Here is a 12,212-nt window from a genome sequence, read left to right on the forward strand (position 1 = left end):
TTTGAACTCTTCAGCTACTAATTTCTGGAGAGATGCAGCATGTGTTCCTCTTTACTGGTCTCTGCTAAAGGTCAATTTGGAGTGAGCTCAACCCAGAGAGGAGGTGCAGGTTATGTCAGAGTTAAGGTTTGTGGCTGGACAGGGAGCTTACATAAGGTTCAGGTTAAACAAAACCCTCTCTTCTAAGGGTTCTGATTTATTTACAGGTTTGTTTTCTGGTGCAACCAAAGGAACGGAAAGCCTGTGGCTACCTTCCCTTCATGCAATTTATCAGTTTGTAAACTCCCAGAACAAAAAACAGAGGGCAGATCTTATTCCTCCAGAGCATTATGTCTGGGCTTCTTGTCAAGAGAGTCTTGGCCTGTTTTTTCGTGAAAGGAACCCAGCTTTTTTTTTTTTTTTTTTAAGTTCTGAGACTAACTAGTCTCAGCTGCACCTGATTAACTCATGTTCATGTAGGACGCTAGGATTTAACCCCCAAATCTCTATGCCATTATCTAGTGCAATGAGGTTTCCTCAGAGGGGTCACTCTTGGGCCAGGTGTATTGTGACTGCAAGGCAACAGCTCCTTTTACATCTCATCACTTGTGCCAGGGAAGGTGAAGAGTATTCTATCAAAAGCTCCAGAGACTCGAATGCTTTCCAAAATTCCATTTCTATTAGGTCAGCCTCTTAGCGCTCCAGTCATCTGCTTTTGTTTTAAGTATAGGCCCCGGAGCTAGCATCCACCAAGTACCTTGCCTCAAATATATTTAATGTTTGGTTTCACCTACCCTAACTCACTGTAACTGGCTGAGGACCTGAGCTAAATTCATAATTAAATTCGCCAACTTTAAGATCATAAAAATGTGCTCTCATTTTAAAAAGTAGTGTTGGCTGTATACCTACCTCACGGGACCCTATGCAGCAATTTCAGCTTTTCCCACTGAGGTGGAGAGCCATCATGTCAGAAGCACCCTCGGAGCACTGAAGCAGTGGCTGGAAAGTAATCTCCTTCTATTGCTCTGAACTGAATTCTGGCATCTCCCAACTATAGAATATTAGCACCACAGGCTGTTGACATGCTTTCATGTGGGGAGGTTTTAGGATATGGTCTGAGAAGCACACAGCAGAGCTATTTCATTTTGCGGTCTGCCAATGTTTACATCATTTGTTCCAAACAATATAAATGGTAATAATTCCTTCCTTGCAGTTCTTCACTAATTTCCCCAGTTGCCCAAAGTGGTGGCCAATAATGACTAGTTGGCTCTGTGTGCTATAATTTCACTAAACCACTGAGGAAAAACAAACCTCTTGCAGATCAGTGCTGAGCTCCTCATTGTCCTCTTCAGCTAAACGTAGGTGTTCAGACTTTTTGGCATGCTGACTTCTATGCACTACACAATTGAGGGGTTTTGTGTTTTTTGTTTTTAACCTCTGCTGGGAAATTTTTGAGCCACCACTGAGTATAGCTTTCTCGAAACATTCCCTGAGCTGTGTTTTGAAATCCAATATGAAAATCTGAAGTTTACTGCTAGCACATGCTCAGTATTTTTTCAGGTAAATGCTTAATCCAGAAGATCGCTCCTGTGGTGCTTATTCTCTTGCGTTCTGTTTTGTTGAGGAAAGCCACATGTTAGTTGTTAGTCTGAGATAGCCGTTTGGTGCTGGAAGAGCAGAGTCGGAAGAGGTTATGTTCGAAGCCTTGCTGGCATATTCAATCCTTTTCAACACCTCTGTCCACAATGCTTAAAAGTTCCACTCTTTATTGTTACACTTGCACTTGTGGCTTATTGTTTGTGTCGAATGTAGTTTGTCGGCCTGGCTCATTTAGTAGTATGCTGCCTTTGTGTTTACACGCTGTCCTGACATTGCTGCACTGCATTGCCAGGACAGCCTTTCACATGAGAGGGCTCCATCCTGTCTCTGATGAGCTGCCTGAGTGGAAGTTAGAGTAGGAAAAAACCCAGGTGTCCTGGCCAGTCTTCTCCTCACAATAACAGATTCTATATGCTGTTCAAAGCTGTGTATGAGCTATTAAACACACAGGAATTACCATACATGACCAGATGGATGGCCATCTGGTCTGTCGCCTAGCATTTTATGTCTGACAGTAGCCAGTACCAGATGCTGCAGATGGGGATATAAGACACCTACATAGTAACATTGGACTGGTTTTACCCTACGAGGCAGTTAGTGGCTGGCTTATGTTCTGAAACAGGCGGCTTGATATCCCATGTTCATTGTTTTTCTCTCTAACATAACTGGGTATTTTTATTGTCTATATAAATGTCTAATCCTTCTTCATTCTTTGCCTCAGTTAATTTGTGGTAGTGAGTGCCACAGTTAATTACATGCATTCTGATTATTGCTGAGTGCCGATTTATGGCTGCTCTGTTTGTTCACACAGCACTGGCGCCCTTCAGCCACTCCTTTTGGATATCTAGTATAGGTCACTGGGCTCTCCTTTCTGTTGAGCAGTGAATTCCAGGAGAAAATACTGTTAGTATTTGTCATCTTTTGAAGAAGTCTGTCGAGCAGGCTTGGTCTTGTGATATAATACATCAGACATTTTAGAAATCAAGAAGCAGGTATATCTCAAAATGTTTGGATTATGTTCTTTATGAACAATCTCTCATAGGACTGTAATATCTTATTGTACAGTACTTCTTATGATAAGTCCTGCATGAAAAACCCTTCACAAACAAACCTTGACTGACTTGATTGTTTGAATCATTTAGTAGAAGAAAGGTTGCCTTACCTAACGACGTAATGTTTGCTTTCCAACTGTGATATCTGGCTGCTAACTACAGCCATTGTACCAAGTCCCCACAATACATGTGAAACCAGAAAATTGACTCCAGATTAATTATAAGGGCTGCAGCAGTACAGCTTTCAATTACTTCATTTTTTTTTTTTTTTTACAAAATGATGCTGTAAGATAACTCATGAACAACCCTGACCCGTCTTCCCTACCTGGCTTCCTACTCTCATCACAATACTTGTGGTGGGATAAAGCTTTGTCCCCTGATGGATGCAGGTAATCTAACAAGGGTTATTGCAGTGGGTTCCTGCATCACCAAGAAAAATGAAGATTTTTAGTCAAGCAGTTAATTCTAGCTGGAAAATAGGTGCTTCAGAACAAGTTGTGTGTGCGCCTCTTCTGTGATTGTGCCTGTCTTTCCAGCTACCTTCACTGCTGTCAAGATATTGTCCTTCGTAAAAGTAACTCAGAAAGCTGGGGATTCAGCATTGTTGGAGGCTTTGAAGAAGGCAAAGGAAACCAGCCATTTTTCATTAAAACCATAGTGCCTGCAACACCTGCCTTCCATGACAGAAGACTAAAGTACGTATGGTGTTTCTTCCATTATTTGTGTCTATTCCAGAAGTACTGAGCTTAGATGCAGTGTGTATAATTTTATTGAGCTATTGTGCTGCTTTTAACAATTAGCCTGGCTGAAATGTAATGATTTATCCAAGTTCCTTTTCATCCTAACTCTTAGTAATAACCACACAACCAGCTGTCTTTATTTCTACAATTATGCTGGAAGAGTCAGGCTTAGAAATGATTTTGAGTGATTTAACACTTTTTCCCCATCCTGTGAAGGGTGTAATTATCAAGTGGGAGAGGGATTAGTTAGGATACTACAAGTGGTGATTATGCTATAACTAGGATTAACTGGATGAAATTAAGGGGATATTTAAGATGAATATCAGGAGAAACTTCTTGACAGTGAGATTTATTAAATTGTGAATAATCTCTCAAGGGGCGTGGTGGAAGTCCTGTTGCTTGGGATGTTTAAAACTAATCTGGTTGATACACTAGGAAATGGACTGGCTCTTTAACTTCTATGGGTGTTTTCCCCTCCAGCTAGGAACATGTACAGCTGGCTCCTTCCAGAGCAGCTGTTAGTGTTGCCCTTTCAGCCCATCTGCCAGGGATACTGTCAGAGCAGAGATCTGGCACTGTTCCCAAGGGGATTGAGTTTCAGTGAATGGTGCAGGCATTAATCCAATTAAGGACTTTTCAGTTATTTAGCAACTATGTTCTGATATCACATTAGTGCCTTGTTGACAGGACTTGCTGTTACCTGGATATCCTATCCCCTCTCTTAGGAGAGCATTCATTTTCCTGGTCTGTTTCCAAGGAAGATGCTTTAGCTGGGGTCCTTAGCTCTGACTACTTTGTAAACTGTAACCAAGGACCTTTTACGAGGTAGTTTGGGTGTGTCCAATCCCAGCATGTAAAGCAGACTCACGAACTACCAGCATGACCGTATCCTCCATGAGGCCTGTAAGCACTTCCCCATAGCTATTACTAAATAAGCAGCTGGGACCTTGGATCACAGATTATATCATCCACATCCATCTGCTTTTTACAATTTTCCTCTGGATTGTCTTCCCTTGTGCTAACTGGCTCTTTTCTTGAATCCCCAACCACCCTTTCCCTCAGTCATTTCATTTCAGCCTCTCTCAAATGCTTCCTCTCTTCCTTTCACTTGTCCCCTCTGCCTTCCTATATCTCTATTTGGCTAATCCCCTCCCAACCCCAACAATTAAAAAGAAAACAACTAATGGCACTAACATGAGCTTTGCGGACCATCCCTTCCCCACACCCCCAAGTGCTGTCAATTTAGATAGACAGTCCTTTGCCAAAGAGTTTACACTTATTGGGTTTGTATGGTGCTCAGCACAATGGGACCTTGATCAGTCAGGGTCCCTAGGTGCAACTGTAATACAGATAATGGAGGGTTTGAGTTTTATCCTGACAGAAGTTTCCTCTTGCCTTGCTAGGTGCGGAGATGAAATAGTGGCAGTAAATGGAGTATCTGCTGTAGGAATGAGCAACTCTGAGCTAATTCCCATGCTGAAAGAACAGAAGAACAAAGTCACTCTTACAGTTGTGTCTTGGCCTGGAAGTTTTGTGTAAACATCAAAGCCAAATCTATGTTCACTTGATTTATGAGCCTCTTTGGGACCAGATGCTCATTAGATTGATGGGATAGCGAAACATGTGGCAGGCATACCAAGGAAACCCTGAACTCTTGGCATATGATGTGTACTATCCAGTAGGCTTTCATTTCCTATTTGAAGAAAACATTTCCAGAATTGATGAAGGCAAATGTAGCTTGTTGATATATCTAAATTTTAGATCCAACATTGTAGCAGATTGGAGCGGCACTTTCACTAGCTTCATCATGGAGTTCTAATCAGTACAGGATTATTGTGGGGACAGTTATTTTTCCAGTGGTCTATATGAATTGTGCATCTCTATTTTGAGCCAGTCTCCTTTTTTCCTCCAAATCCTATTTTAGCTGTGCTAAACCAATAATTGTAACTAAAACATACCTAATCTCCTAAAATAAGAGTAATGTTTCACACACTGGTCAAGGGTCACTGGTTGGCTGGTGTACTTGGACATGCCATTTTGTATCTGTTTTTAAAAGCCGCTAATAAAACTCTAAATACATGGACTGATAAAATGGTTCATTACCAGTGGTGTTTACATTTCTTGCCCATAGAAGTCTAGTATTTTTTTCAACCCTTTTGTTGTCAGGTAGATTAAGAATTCCTGTTAGTACTAATGCATTGTGTTGGCTTGTGCAGAAATCCTTACTCCTGGTGAATTGCTGGATTTCTAACCCTTCCTCAACTCTGCTCTCCTTGCCTTGTGATTTTACTAAAACCATCTTTTTTTAATGTAGAAATGGGCTGTCTGAACACAATGGGCCCACTTATTCCCAAGAAAAGTCTGCCCCCAGGAAGTAACCTCGTTGCTTTTATGCATAGTTTCTTGATAGTCTGAAAGTGATGTTTTTTTGCCTCTCATATTCACCACTTTTCCCTCCCACCCAGCAGAGCTAAGAATGTGGTAGAATGACATGACCAAATTATATACCACCACCTCCAGCCACACTTCAACCACTGTATGTGAAATGAACTACCTCCAAAAGGACAGTATCCATTTTGGTTTGTGAACTTCGTGCAGTATATTTAGGCTTAGCTGAATTTCATTAATTTTTTTTTATAATTTCAACAGATAAGATGTTTAAGCTTTTTTTAAAATCTTTCAGTTGCAGGACATTGGGGGGAAAGGCTTATAATTTAATGACAGACATGGAGATTTAAAAAATGAAAGTTTTATAAACCATTTAAACACCAATTGTCAACAGCACATGTCAAAATATACAAAGAGAATATCCTTCTCAACCTTGCTGGGTTCCAGACCCTAGGCAACATTTACACTGCTATTTTTAGCTTTCTGTGAGCCTAAGTCAGCTGCCCCAGGCTCTGAAACTCTCTGCCAAGGTTTGTTATTTTGTGTAGATGTATGCTAAAGTTCTCAAGCAGCATTTTTCTTTCTTGGCTTATCTGTAAATTACAATTATTGCTGGAAATGTCAGTTTGCGTGTGTATACGGTGAAATAGATAGCTACTGCCACTGATGATTAGATTCTTCCAAGCCTAACTATATAGTAGAATTTTGAAGCCTGAGGTATAAAGCTATTCTGGCTATCGGACATTGATAAGCTGGGCTTTTGGGAAAATTCAGAATATAGTAGGTATTCCTCAAATATTTTTGTTTATTATATATTACATTTAATTCTAATCCCTAGTAGAAATGATTGAGGGTTTTCACTGTTAAAACAGAAAACCCGTTGAAATATGCTAGCTCTACAGCTTTCATTCTGACCAGCGTGGACCATAATAGAAATGAAAGGAAACTCATTTCTTACATCTCCCCCTGTAAAAATACTAGCTAGAGCGATTTCTTTTAAAAAACATAATGGAGTAGGAGCTCCTGTCTTCTTAAGCAGAGCCTTGCAGGACAGAGCTGGCTACTTGTAAATTAGCCACTACAGCAGATCAGAGTTCTGTTCCTTGCTAGATTAACAGTTTATACACCAAGTGACTTAACTTGCTTTTAGCTATTAGCTACAGGTTGTATGTAAGGACTCTTATCAAAGCTCATTAAGAGCCAATAGTTCAGTTATGAAAGCTTCCATGGTGCATTATGCAGCCCCTTTCTTCAGTTGATAAAACATTACTGTGGATTTAGACTGCAGTTTTTCTAGGCCAGCAGGACTTCTGGGCCTCTTACTCCTGACATGTTGAACAGCAAGAGTAAAAATTCAGAAGTCAGCAAGCTGCCTGTGAAAAAACTAGTATGATTAACTCAGTCTCCATCTGAAATGAAGGAAATGCAGAACTTCAGGAGTGGGTTTTTTTTTTGGTCTTTTCCATACAAAGATACATAAGCAGAGCCTTGGACCATACAAAGCTCTGGTTAGATCTGAGAGACTGTTAGGCTTGGCAGAATTCCATGGTTTTTTTTGTAATTGACAACTGTTTAAAAATTTTAATCAGTTTTAAATTCAGTTGTGCAAAATTATGGGTTTAATAATTTATTTAAAGTTTCAGTTGTGGGAAATTATGAAGGGATCAGAATTATTAAACAGTAGATGTTGATTTCAAAAAGTTAGCTTTGTAACTATTACAACACAAACTGTCAATCAGGTGTGAAGATATACAAAGTAAATATCCTTAAATCAGATTTATCAAGCAGCATTTTTCTTCCTTTGCCTCCGTAAATGTATTACCAATGGAAATATTTTTTTCATCGGTTTGTGTGGGTATGGTGATGTGGATGCATACCAATACTAACTGATAAATCTAATCATTCAAAGTCTAGTTACTATTAACTTAGAGCAGTGTCTGCTGCTATTGTAACATTTGTCCCTTATTAACAGCCATGCTGTTGTGGTGGTGGGATATGTTTTTAAATGAAGGGGATGCTGCAAAAGGCATTGTGATTTTACCATTACTTCGTCTTATTTCTAGGTGCCTTCAGCATCACTAAGAAGTCTTAGTACATATTGTTTGCATTGAACATGTAGAATCATCTTAATAAATGTTGAATAGCTTTGATGCCTTTAAGTTATTCTAAAATGACTAGAAAATATGGTGAGTGTTCTTACCTGAGGGTTTCAAAATGGGATGCCTGATCCATAGTGGATATTTCTCCAACAGGTTCTAGACCAAGACAGGAAGCATCCTAGCCTCTGCCAGTGGAAGGAAATAAGCTTGTCATGTTGCATCTCCCAGGAAGAGAGCTGGTCTAGCTGAAGATGACCTGGGCCTGTATCTCCATGGGCCTGAACCTTGGCTAGTGATTTATACTAGTGAATATGAAGAGCATATAAAATGTTCCCAAATCAGAATAGTATCTATTAACCAATGGTGTCCTTGGGTACAGCTATCCAAGTACTTCCACATTTACCACCACCCTCACTATTACCCCTATTTTACAGGTATGAAATTACTTGCCAAAGGTTCTACCGGCTGTGAAACAGAACTTGATGCCTTTCTAAATCATCCCTGGCTCCCTGCATTAACCTCTAAAGCTTTTCTTCAAGTGAGGCAAGTTTACATTTCCTTTTGGTAAGCAGATAAGAGGGCTCTGGCAAAATGCTTGTTTCCAAATGTTAAACTCATCCTCTCTCTTACCTCATCCTAGTGTTTAGCACCAAGTCCTGTACATCCATTAGTGTATACACCGGGCCAGATTCTGACTTTACACCACTTTCACACTGGAATTATTTTGGACTAAAAGTGGTCAAGATTTTGAGTTATGAAAATTTTATGCAAAATGTTTTTCAACCTCCTGACTACAACAAGGGCAGATACAGACCCAGTGTGTATAACAGGCAAACAAATAAGGTGCACGCACGAGGTGAAATGGTTACAAACTACTTAGTGCAGAATCCCATCTTCTGGCCATTCTCCTGTAAAAAAAATATGCTCATCAGCTAACAAGAATTTTTTTTTCTCCTGACATCAAGTTATCATTGCAGAGAAGACCAAGAGTGTCTCCCTTCAAGCCAGAGGCCAGCTGCCTCCCTGGTACAGTAGCTCCATCTAATGGTAAAGTGACTAATTGGGCCACATCTCTACAAAAACATGCAATGATCCAGGGCGCAAGTGGAACTTAGGACAGTAACTGTTATTCATGAGATTCCGCATCCTCTTCCCCTGAAGCCAATCAATGAGAGTACAGGGCACAGTAATGCAGTAGGCATGGAGGAGAAATCCTACCCAGGTATGGACATGCTCTGTATTAGCTTCCATCACTCTTATAGCCCCACTCTGTCCCTAAGCGTCCTGTATGCAGTCAGGAGGGAGAGGAATTTGAAGGAGACAAAGGGCAAAATTCTGGATTAAGTCAGTGGCATTATACCAGGTTAAAATAAGTATGCACAGATCATATGGGTCTATGCAGCAGGTGGAAGTGCAGCCAGCCCAGCTCAGATGCACATGCTAGGAATAGCAGTATGGATATTGTGGCACAGGTAGTGGCTGGGCTAACCCCCTCCACTCCCCCAGCTAAAAGTCTACCTGACTCAGGTGGCTAACCTATGCCACAACATCCATGCTGCTCTTTTATGCACTAGCTTGAGCAGAGCTAGCACACGCTGGGAGACATACTCACAGCTGCAGTGTAGACATACCTTAAGTCTCTAGACACTATAGCACTGGCGTATTTCCTTCTGTGATGATTGAGCTACACAGTTGTTGGGTGTCCATAATAATAGTACCTCTACCACCCCATTCAGAACTATAAAGCATTTATTTGCGGGGGAGGTTGGCAGGCAAATGACTTCCATTGGTTTGCTCTGCCCTGTCACTTTAGCTGAAAGTGGGGGGGGGGGGAAATCAGGATGGGGTAATAAAAACCTATATATGAAAAACTCCAAATATCAGCACTGTCACCCTACCTAAGGGTGATCACCACCACCTTTGCAATATTATACAGGCAAAGTGAAGACTGGTTGCTAATCCAAAGTTTTGAAGTCCTACCAAATGACTTCCTCAGTGCATTTTATTAGGGCTGTCGATTAATCGTAGTTAACTCACGCGATTAACTCAAATTAATCGCAGTTTTAATTGCACTGTTAAACAATAGAATACCAATTGAATGTTTTTCTACATTTTCATATATTGTGTATTGTGTTGTAATTGAAACCAAAGTGTATATTTTATTAAATATTTGTACTGTAAAAATGATAGTTTTCAGTTCACCTCATACAAGTTCTATAGTGCAACCTTTGTTGTGAAAGTGCAACTTACAAATATAGTTTGTTACATAACTGCACTCAAACAAAAATCTAAAACTTCAGAGGCTACAAGTCCACTCAGTCCTACTTCTTGTTCAGCCACTTGCTAAGACAAACAAGTTTGCTTACATTTACAGGAGATAATGCTGCCTGCTTCTTATTTACAATGTTGCCAGGAAGTGAGAACAGGCATTTGTATGGCACTTTTGTAGCCAGTATTGCAAGATATTTACGTGCTAGCTATGCTAAACATTCGTATGCCCCTTCGTGCTTTGGCTACCATTCCAGAGGACATGCTTCCATGCTGATGATGCTCATTAAAAAAATATTCATGAAATTTGTGACCGAACTCCTGGGGGAGTATATTTCATCTTATAGCAGTCTCGGATGATGACCCAGCACAGGTTATTCATTTTAAGAATACTTTCAGTGCAGATCTGACAGAACACAAAGAAGGTACCGATGTGAGATTTCGACCCAAGGTTTAAAAATCTGAAGTGCCTTCCAAAATCTGAGATGAAGTGTGGAGCATGCTTGCAGAAGTCTTAATAGAACAACACTCCCATGTGGAAACTACAGAACCCAAATCACCAAAAAAGAAAATCAACTTTCTGCTGGTGGTATCTGACTTGGATAATGAAAATGAACATGTGTCCATCCAAACTGCTTTGGATTGTTATCGAGCAGAACCCAGCATCAGCATGGACTCTTGTCCCCTAGAAGGATGGTTGAAGCATGAAGGGACATATGAATCTTTACCGCATCTGGCATGTAAATATCTTGCGACGCCAGCTACAACAGTGCCATGAGAACTCCTATTCTTGTTTAGTGTTACCTGGAAGTGAGAAGCAGGCAGCATTATCTCCTGCAAATGTAACCAAATGTGTTTGTCTGAGCAATTGGCGGAACAAGAAGTAGGACTGAGTGGAGTTGTAGGCTCTAAAATTTTACATTTTATTTCTGAGTGCAGGTTTTTTTTAACATAATTCTACATTTGTAAATTCAACTTTCATGATAAAGGCCTGGTCCACACTAACCCCCCACTTCGAACTAAGGTACGCAACTTCAGCTACGTTAATAACGTAGCTGAAGTCGAAGTACCTTAGTTCGAACTTACCGCGGGTCCAGACGCGGCAGGCAGGCTCCCCCGTCGATGCCGCGTACTCCTCTCGCTGAGCTGGAGTATCGGCGTCAACGATGAGCACTTCTGGGATCGATCCGGGATCGATTTATCGCATCTAGACAAGACGCGATAAAATCGATCCCAGAAGATCTATTGCTTACTGCCGGACCCGGAGGTAAGTATAGACCTACCCAGAGAGATTGCACTACAGGACTTGTTAGGTGAATTTAAAAATACTATTGCTTTTTTTACAATGCAAATACTTGTAATCAAAAATAAAAAGTGAGCACTGTATACTTTGTATTCTGTGTTGTAATTGAAATCAATATTTGAAAATGTAGAAAACATCCAAAAATAATTAAATAAATGGTATTCTATTGTTTAACAGTGCAATTTTTTTTTTTTAAGCGCTTGACAGCCCTACATTTTTATATATTGGGCACATGTTGAATACCTTTTACACCCTCTTTGCTCTAAGCAAGTGTTCCTGGTATGGCCTTTTCCTCCCCTCGTAGTAAGGACACCTTTCCTCTCCAAAAATGAATAAATTCAGTGCTCATTAAAGTTGCCTAATGAACATGGCTAGAAAATGAAGCTTTCGCTCTAGAGCCAGAGCAGTGCTAGTACAAAGTGATCCTTGTACTGTTTTCCACAGTATGCCTGAACTCCCCAGTGCTGGGCTGCTCTGCCAACCTGGCCTCTTGTACATTAAGAACTAGACAGATACCACTAACTCTTTGCAGATGTCACCACAAAAGCTAATCACTACTGACCTAGTCTGACTCCTAAATGGTAACATGAAATACTCCATAGATCTCATCACCAGAGCCAAATTGTTCTGTTAAAGTTGAGGCATGGCTGCACAGAGCACTGAAAAGGGAGTAAATACATTTAAGTGTGGTCTGGGTTTTTTTCCCCCTCTGCCTTCAGTATGCACTGCATACGATTCTGTTGCTTCAAGACAATGGAAAAAGTTTTTAAAACCCACATTTACA

General features: G+C 40.5%; 1 protein-coding gene across 2 annotated transcripts in view; it reads left to right on the forward strand.

Moving 5' to 3' along the window:
- LOC112119268 (ligand of Numb protein X 2-like) overlaps nt 1-5,375 on the forward strand; it is a 40,451-nt gene extending 35,076 nt beyond the window's left edge. For both annotated transcript variants that reach the window (XM_026653028.2, XM_026653027.2), the window contains exons 9-10: nt 3,167-3,325; nt 4,774-5,375. In XM_026653028.2, the coding sequence (XP_026508813.1) occupies nt 3,167-3,325; nt 4,774-4,909 (295 nt within the window). In that variant the 3' untranslated portion in view covers nt 4,910-5,375. The remainder of the gene's footprint in view (nt 1-3,166; nt 3,326-4,773) is intronic.
- The last annotated feature ends 6,837 nt before the right edge of the window (nt 5,376-12,212 follow it).

Source organism: Terrapene carolina, unplaced genomic scaffold (genome assembly GCF_002925995.2).
Source record: "Terrapene carolina triunguis isolate 2854851 unplaced genomic scaffold, T_m_triunguis-2.0 Scaffold131, whole genome shotgun sequence".
Taxonomy (NCBI): domain Eukaryota; kingdom Metazoa; phylum Chordata; order Testudines; family Emydidae; genus Terrapene; species Terrapene triunguis.